This window comes from Talpa occidentalis, unplaced genomic scaffold (assembly GCF_014898055.3).
Source record: "Talpa occidentalis isolate TD23 unplaced genomic scaffold, MPIMG_talOcc4v2.1 talOcc4.310, whole genome shotgun sequence".
In the NCBI taxonomy this organism is placed as follows: domain Eukaryota; kingdom Metazoa; phylum Chordata; class Mammalia; order Eulipotyphla; family Talpidae; genus Talpa; species Talpa occidentalis.
The window spans coordinates 27,388-36,127 of record NW_023603297.1 but is presented as its reverse complement, the minus strand read 5'-3'; the positions used below and the strand labels follow the sequence as shown (position 1 = coordinate 36,127).

Sequence of the window (8,740 nt, the reverse complement as noted above, 5' to 3'; positions counted from 1 at the left end):
CCGCGATGCTCTCCAGCACCTGCAGGCACTTGTGGGACTTGAGCTCGCCCACGTTCTCCTCCAGGAAGAGCCCGTAGAGGCTCAGGTCGTCGTAGCCGCGCGAGTGGAAGTAGCGGGTGTCCAGGGCGGGCAGCGCGCGCGGTACACGCCCAGGCACGTCGGTGCGCCGCCGCGCGCGGGCACGAGCAGCGTGTAGAGCAGCGCGGGCACCAGCAGCAGGTACACGGCCAGGTTGACCAGGCCGAGCAGCCGGAAGATGCCCGCGGCCACCAGCTTGCACTGCACGCGCGCGGGCACCGCGCTGTCGTTGCGCAGGACGCCGAAGCGCAGGCCGCACACGAACTCGTCGGAGCGCGGCGCCAGGCTGCAGTAGTAGCCCAGGAAGGCGCGGCCAGCGCCACGGTGCCCAGCGTGAGCAGCCGGCAGCCCAGGTACTTGAGCATCAGGCCGCGGGACGCCCGCTTGGTCTTCAGGTATGCTCCACGATGGGCGCCTGCACGTGGCTCTCGGGCGGCTCCCTGGGGGGCGGGGGCGGAGGGTGAGCCCGGGCCGCCCCAGCGGGGACCCCGCCGCCCCGAGGCCCCCGGGGAGGAGGGAGCCCCGCCGCCCCGGGTCGGCGCCGCTCGGGCCGGTCCCGAGAACCGAGAGTTTCCCACCCGGAAGCGGGCCCCCTCCCACGCGTGACTGCGCTCCAGCGCGAGGGAGGCCCCGGCCCCGCCGTGACCCCGCGAGGGTCCCCCCACGTGCGCCTCCCCGGACCCCGAGCGGGCGGCGCGGGCTCACCTCTGGCCCCTGTTCTCAGTCACGCCCGGTGCCAGGCAGGCCGCGTCCTCCTGCGCGCTCTTGGCGGCCTTGATGGCGCGGTTGTAGGCCTTGTCCAGCTCCTCCATGATGAACTTGAGGTCCGCGCAGAGGTGCGGGGCGGCCGAGAAGCGCCAGAAGAGCGAGGGCAGGTACAGCAGGATGGCCACCAGCAGCAGGATGTAGGGGAAGAACTGGGGGGGGCGGCTGGGTGAGGCCACCGCGGCGGGTCCCCGGGGGACCCCCGCCCCACGGGCTGGGCCTGTGCCCGCTGACCCGGCCCTCCCCGGCGGCAGCGAGTCCCCTCTCGTCGGAGGGGGGACAGCGGCACGGCCCGCCACGCCAGGCGCCGGACAGCGGCTGCGGGGCCGCAGGGACACGCGTGACCCGGAGCCCAGGGAATCGCGCCCTCAATCCTGTGGCGGGGGCAATGCGGGCGCTGCGCCCCAGTCCCCCCTCCGAGACGGTCTCCCAGGCGGCCTGGGGAGGGCCGGCTGGTGTCCGCAGGGAGCAGCGCAAAACCCAGCGGCTAAGCCACAGGGGCTCCCGCGGGCGCAGAGCGGGGCCTGACACCGAGGGGAGGCCTGGCCGCTGCCCGGGGCTGCCCACGAGCCTGCACGCCCGGCTCCCGCGCCCCGGACCTGGCGCCGAGCAGGAGCCGGGCCTCAGCGCGCCTCCCGCCGCCGTGCTGTCCGGCGCCTGCTCCCCGGTGTCACCCGCGGGCACCTGCCAGCCCACGCCGGCCCGTGACCGTCCCGCCTCGCCTTTCCTGGCGAGGACTGTGCTCCGTGACCAGCGCGAGCGCACGGCGGCCCCGGGGCGTGCCAGGCTCCGCAGCACCGGCCACGCCGCCCGCGGTGGAGCCCACCAGCCCTCCGGCTGAGGCAGAAGGCAGCGCCCGCGGCCGCACCGCCCTGCGTCCAGCTGGGGAGAAGCCTGCGGCCACCACGCTGGGGTCTCCCGGCCCGCGCCCGCTGGCGGTGCTGTTGTCTCCGCCTGACAGAGGGTGGGGCTTCCGGGCGGAGGACTCCCCGGGGACAAACCGGGGCCTGCCACGGCTTCCCCTCCCGCGTGGTCCACGGAAGGGCACAGGCCGCCCCCCGACGAGAGCACCCTAATAAACCCTAAAGGGCAGAACCCTGCAGAGTCCTGTATGGCCACACACACACAGGGGCTCGGGCGGGGAGGCCAGCGCCCCGGGACTCGCTCCCTCCCTGCAGCGAGACCATCCCGGGAACCCCCTCACACACAGGCCCGCGGGCCCCCCCAGCTGAGGCGGAGCCAAGGCCAGGGCTTGGGGAGCGAAGGGGGGGCCCCAGGGTGGGGCCCAGCTCAGGCTCCGGGGCCGCGGGCGGGGCTGGGAGGGGGCGCTGGTGCCGCCAGAGCAGGACGCGGTGACAGCGGGGTAGGACGCGGCAAGGCCGGGGCAGGGCACATCCCAGATGGGACGGGGTGGCCTCTGCGGGCCAGGGCAGGGTGAGGGTGCGAGGACAGGGGCAACCCGGGCCTGGGCGGGGCCCCCTCCTGTTTGGGGACCGGAAGGACAGCGTGGACCGGACAGAAGAGGAGGCCGGGGCGCGGGCAGAGCGAGAACAGGTGTGCGCGTGCCAAGGAGAGGACGCGGGCCGGGCCTGGCTGTGTGTCCCGCAGGCGCCCCGGGTCACGGCCTGCCCCCTGCCCCGCGTCCTCAGTCAGGGCCGCACGGACGGTGGCACACGAGGGAAGCTGGGGCGCAGAGGGTGAGCTGAGAGCAAGAGGGGGGGTCCTCCCAGGGACGAGCCCAGGAGGGCAACGAGTCCTTCGGGAAGGCCGGGCCCTGTGCCGGCCGTAGGGCGTCCGCAGCGGGAGCAGCCGGCCCGCTCGGAGGGGGCGCTGTCTGCCCCAGGCCATGGCGTGAGGCCCCATCCCAGGACACCCCCCAGACCGCGGCAGATGACCCGGGGCTGACACGCGGGGCGCCCCAGCAGCCCAGGGACGGAGGATGGGCTGTGCCATCCGCTCTGCACCTGAGGGAGGCACCCAAAGGAGGACTGGGTGCCGCGGGCGCTGGGGGTGCAGGAGAGCCGCGCAGGAGAGGCCCCGCCGCAGGAGAGGCCCCTGCTTGCGGCCGAGCCCACTGGGAGGCGATGCTGACCGTGGACAGGCGCCCTCTGCAGCCGCCCGTGGGCCCGGCGCTCCAGCTCGGGGCCGGGAGGTCAGCTCGGGGTCGGCCGGTGGCCTCAGCCGCAGAGGCAGAAAGTGGGCCGGGCCCCGGTCAGCTCGCAGGCCGGGCCGTGCCTCTCACTGTCCGCACCAGCCAGTGACCGCTGGGTCACTGCCCCACAGCCCCGGGCCTGCCCGTCGGACAGCAGCCCAGAGCCGCCGCCGAGGCCTCGGTGTCCGGGACCTGCGGGATGGGAGCCGTGACGTCAGCAAGAGGCCCAGGGAGCCTGCGGCTAGTGGCCACGCTGGAGCCCACATCGGGCAGCAGCTTCGGGCTCTCCCCCCACACGCTCACTGCGCGGGGCCCCCGGGTCGGACACAGGCTGCTGTCCGGGCCCCGCCATGCGACGCGCTGGGCTGCCCCCCGTGTCTCTGCTCAAGGAAACGACAGAGACCGAGACGGTGACGGGGAACGGTCAGAGGGGAGCGGGAGCAGAGGGCCGGGTCAGGGCCGAGCAGGACGCGGGGCCCGGGGAGGAGCCCCTGGAGGAGGCAGAACAGCGGGGCTGATGGACAGGGCGATGTGGAGGAGCTCCCGGCACTGGGACTTCTGGCTGACGAGCCGGGGCGCCGGCGTCACCCGCCGAGTGAGAGGTCGGGGCTGGGCTGGGCGACGTGACCCTCCAAAGTCATTCGAGGTCCCACTGGCCCCCAAGGACACGCCAGCGCCCTGGTCCTCTCCCAGAAGGCGCCGTGTCCCACCCTGACCCCCCACCCCGACATCATGGGGCTTCGCCGACCCTGATGCAGCTGGCCTCAGGCTCCAGCTCCCACGGCCAGCGGGTGGGCGTGGGGTCGGCGCGGCCACTCACCTTGTGCAGCCAGAGGGGGAGGCTTTCCTGCTGGTCGGGCAAGGAGCTCTGCTGATGGACGGCGGCCCAGCAGTAGGAGTCCACGAAGGCGGCCTGGCGCCAGCTGAAGGAGCTGGGCGAGAAGCAGGCGATCTGCGAGCCTGGGAGGGAGAGCACCGCTGAAGACCCTGCGGCCGCGCCCCTGCCCGGCCCCTGCGGACCCACGACGGGGCGGCGGCCGGGGCCGGCCGGGGCTGCTGGGAGAGGCAGCGCAGCCTGGAAGGACACCGTGCGCACCAGGCTGGCCCGGGGGCCGGGTCCACCGGAAGGCGGGCCTTCAGCTGACCTTCAACAGACGCCGGCTCCAGGGCCGGCTGCGGCCGCCCCGAGGGCTGCCGGGCCCTGGGCTCCCCGTGCCGCTTCCCAGACCACCACGGGAGGGGCCGGGACGCAGGGCTGAGGCGGCCCACCCCGCCCGTCCAGAGCCCGAGGGCCCCGGGGTCCGGTGGCATGGACCCGGCTCAGGGGCTCCCGAGGTCAGCTGTGTCTGAACCCGCCACGCACAGCTCGGGGCCTGGGCTCACTTCGCTGCCAAAGCCCCCACGCCGGGAGGACGCACCCCCGGCCGGGCCTCTCCCCCCACCCACAGCAGGGCCGGGCGGCAGGAGCCGCTGGTCTCGCGGCAGGCGCCCTGACAGCACCAGGCTCTAGCACCCAGGAGCCCCGGCCCTCCGGCTGCCCAGAGGGTGTCCACAGGAGGGCCCCACAGCGGGGTGCTGCTGGCCACAGTGCAGAGAGCCACGTCTGCCGGACACGCGTGCCACAGACCAGCCTGGGCCTCCTCCTGTGTGGACTGGGCACCAGTCAGGACAGCAAGGGGACACGGGCGTGTGGCAGAGGCAGCAGGAGTGATACAGACAAAGATGCAGGTGTGCTGAAAGAGGCCGGTGCACCCCGAAAGAAGCCAGTATACCCTAAGTGAGGTCAGAGCACCCCAAGAAACTAGCGTACCCCAAAAGAGGTCAGTGTACCCCGAGAGGAGAGTATACCCAAAAAGAGGCCAGTGTATGCAGAAGAGGCCAGAGCACCAGCAGAGGCCAGTGTACCCAGAAGAGACTAGTGTACCCCAAAAGACTAGTGTACCCCAAAAGAGGTCAGTGTACCCTGAGAGGACAGTATACCCAAAAAGAGGCCAGTGGACCCTGAAAGAGGCCAGTGCACCCTGAAAGGGCCCTGCAGATGAACCAGGCAGGAAAGGGTCAGACCCAGGGGAGCCGGCCACGGAAGTCGAGGTGCTTCACGCACAGGCGCTCTCTACCCTGCACCCCACGCGCAGGCAGAGCCGGCCCCAGCGGGCAGCCGCACTGACCGTCCAGGCCGCTGCCGGCTTCTCAAAGGGAAGCTGTTCCTCGAGTGAAAACCCGTCTCCTGGCCCGACAGACGCGGCTGTGGGGACCTCGCTCCCGGAAGGCGCCGGGAGAGCAGGTGCGTCTCCCCGCTCGCGAGCCCGACCCCTCGAGGTGACCGAGGCGCGAGGCGGCAGGGAGCTGCAGGCGCCGCGGGACGGCCGTGTTGGTGGGTGACGCAGAAGCGCAGACCCTGGACACATCACCTGGACAGTGACACCAAGGCCCCGGACGTGACCCCATTTCTGCGGGACGTGCCCCAAAGCCCCCAGCTCCCCCGCCTCCCCCTGCCGCAAGCCCCAGAATCGGCTGCGCTTTCCTCCGCCTGGACCCGGGGCAGCACGCGGCTTCTCGCCTGCCCTGACCCCTGACCCCGCCGCCCGCAGGGGCTCTGGGGGGCTCTGCCCGGCAGCTTCCGGGTGGGCCTGTCCTCCCAGCAGGGCGGCTGCGGGCCACGAGGCCACACGGCTTCCCCGCGGCGCCAGGCCAGCTCCAGCACCAGGGAGATAAGCGTGTGGGCGCGGCGGCACGCTCAGAGGTCACCCCGCAACGTGGCGGATGGGGCGGCGCGAGCCGATGGGCCAGGATGCTCCCCGGAGGGCCAGGCCAGCCCTCACCCCTGCGGCCCGGCAGGCAGGCGCCCCGCCCCTGCCGTCCCTCCTCCGCCGCTTCCGGCTCAGGCACAGGAGCTGAACCTGCACAGCGCTGACCGCTGCGGGCGGCTGCGGCGGGCCCCTCACGGGCACTCAGCGCGGAGGTGTCCCGGCCAGCGTCACCCCAGTTCCCGGCCCGGGAAGTCCTGAGCCCGGGGGAGACAGGTTTGCCCCCCGCTCCGCCCAGGTCCTCTCCAGCCTTCCTGCCCCGGGTCGCGTGCCCCTCGGTGGGCGATGTGCCCAGCGGTCAAGGGGAGGACCAGCCCCCCTCCTGGCTGCTCCCCTCAGCACACAGCGTGCGCCCGGCCTCTGCCCACACCCCCACCCCCAGCGCCAGCAGCGTCCCTGGCCGGGCAGGCGGGTGCAGCGGCCGGCGGGGCGTGGTCGCGGGGTAACCTCCAGGGACGCGGCTGCCCTCGGGGCCAGGGCACCCCGGGTTTCCTCCCCACCGCGGCCAGCGCCCCCCGGCTGGGAGGCGGAAGGAAGCTGGGAGGCCCGTCCGGACACAAGGAAAAGCGAAAGCTGCTTTTCTCCGAGTTTGGTCACTTCTCCTCACGCTGGATGACTCGGTGCCGGCGGCCTCTCACCCACCAGGCGCCGCGGAGGCCCCGGCCGGCGGGCCCCCACAGCTCTCCCGGGGCGGGCAGGGCAGCTGCAGCCGGCGGCCACCCTCCTCCAGCCGCCCGCTGGCGCCCAGGCCCGAGCGGCTCCCGCCCTCCCCGCAGCCGGGGACCATCAGGGGACCACGTCTCAGGCCTCTGCCCATCGGGTGCTGCCCATCCTCATGCCCACCGCGGCCCCGCCTGCCCGGGTCGCCGCCTCCGCCCGCCGCTCAGCCAGGACAGCCCTGTCTCCACCCGCCCGGGCATGGCAGCACCCTGGCACCGGCTGAGCCCACGCACGGGCTCCCGGCTGAGCCGGCCCCTCCTCTCCCCCTGCCCCCTCCCCGGGGCTCAGACAGTCTGGGGCGGAGATGCCACCAGGTGACCCACCGGCTGCCGCTGGGTGCCCAGTGCCGGCCGCCAGGGGCCCTCCGGGCTGTGCACGCGCAGGGAGGCGGCAGGGGCCGCCCAGCCGGGCGCACGGGTAGCGGGCGGGTGGCCGCGGGGGAGGCCCGGGCCGCGCTGCCGGGGATGCGGGGACTGACGGGCGGGGGCGGGGGATGGACGGGGCGCGGCCGGGTCTGGCAGAGCCGCGGCGGGGCGCGCGCGGGCAGGGGCCTCACCCGTGGAGATCTCCTGCGCGAAGGCCAGCGAGATGAGCAGCAGCGGCAGCCCCACGGCCACGCAGGTGACCATCCTGTCCGCGGCCAGCTCGAGCCGCAGCCCCTTGAGCGCGGGCCCGGCCGGCTCCTTCAGCAGGAAGTCGGAGAACACGTACTCGCCGGCCAGGTGCGCGATGGCCATGGCGGCGCGGGGCGCGGGGCGCGGGGCGCGGGGCGCGGCGAGCCGGGGGGCGCAGCCGTCAGGGCCCGGCCCGTGGGCGTCGCTGCCCCGCGGCCGGCGCGCGGGCGGATCCCCCATCCCGGCCCGGCGGGGCGGCCCCGCGTCCCTCCGCTGCGCCCGCGGCAGCCGGACGCGCGCCCCGCGAGGAGCCCCCGACAAAGCGCCCGCGCGGCCGCGCTCTTCCGGCGGGCTCGGGGGGCGGGAGCTTCCGGGGGGCGCGGCGGGGGCGGGGCGGGGCGGCGCGGAGGGGCGCGGCGGGCGGGGCGGGGGCGGGAGGGGCGCGGCGGGTGGGCGGGGCAGCCACACCCGGGCCCGCCCCGCCGGGGGTCCCGCCCGCCTCCAGGCCCGACGCCCCGGGCGCCCCGGCCGGCGCCGCCGCGGGCGGGAGCAGATCGGGGCGCACGCGCCCCCCCCCCCCCCCCCCCGGCCCGGCGCCCCAAGCGCGGAGCCGCCCCGGGGCCCGGCCGGGCGGGATCGGGGCCCGCAGCCGGGAGCGCGCGCCGAGCCGGCGGCCCGAGCGGTTCCGTCCGCACCCGCGAGCTCGGGAGACGCGCCCGGGGAAGCCGGGGCCGCCGGGGCCGAACCCAGTTTCCGAACCGAGCCCGGGCGCAGCGGCGCGCGGCGGGGGCGCACCCCGGGCTCGCGTCCCCTCCCGCCCCAGAGCCGCGGCCGGTCCCGGGGGCGCCGGGGGGACCGTCCAGGAGAACGACATGACCGCGCCGCCCGGCCCTTCTCCCCCGGAAGCCGCGCAGCCGGGCCGGGCGGATGGGGGTCTCCGGGGGGCTGTTCTGCGTCCCTGCGGGGAGAGGACAGGGCTGGTGGCCCCGGGGCAGCTGCGGGGGCGCAGGGGAGGCGCGCGGTCAGGACGGGAGGCCGGGCCACCCCGGAGCAGCGCAGGGGCCTGGCACGAGCCGCTGCTTTGGCAGGAGCAGGTGGGGCTGGGGCAGGACAGTGGACTGAGGACTCTGGAAGGGGCGAGGGGCACAGGCCCGGGGGACGGTGCTCTATGCTCCGCAGGCAGAGGCTGGTGGAGGGCGCCGGGTGAGGGCCGGGCTGCTGGCGGCCTGCTCTGTCCACGGGGGAGCCAGGCCAGCAGCATGAAGCTGGGGAGCGAGACCTCGGACAGCCAGAGGACCAGGGCCAGGCGGAGGGCCAGGCTGGCCTTCGGGGGACGGGGCCCCTTCTTCCACAGCCCAGGAGTGTGTAAGTGCCGGTTTCCTCGGAGGAGGAGGCTGAGCTCGGAGTGGAGGCAGCACTGGAGGCGAGTCCCCTGTGGACACACTGTGTGGCCTTGTTTCACCCCGTCCCCCTGCAGTGCTAACCCGGGCTGTTCCCCCAGACGCCCAGGGCAGCTCCCCTTTAACCAGTGCCCCTCCTTGTAGGTAATTTTGACTGGAAAAGAACCATGCAGGGGCCTCCCTGGGGGCGCAAGGGGTTAAGCA

The 8,740-nt window shown here is 75.0% G+C and overlaps 1 protein-coding gene across 1 annotated transcript; it reads right to left on the bottom strand.

Annotated features, from left to right (window-relative positions):
- Positions 1-4: 4 nt before the first annotated feature.
- On the bottom strand, positions 5-7,259 carry PANX1 (pannexin 1; the record flags this gene model as incomplete). Its single annotated transcript, XM_037524364.1, is given in 7 exon segments — positions 5-175; positions 178-386; positions 389-478; positions 481-518; positions 784-995; positions 3,816-3,955; positions 7,079-7,259. Coding segments are annotated over 7 exon segments (1,041 nt in total), but the record flags the coding sequence as incomplete, so codon positions are not given.
- Positions 7,260-8,740: the final 1,481 nt, after the last annotated feature.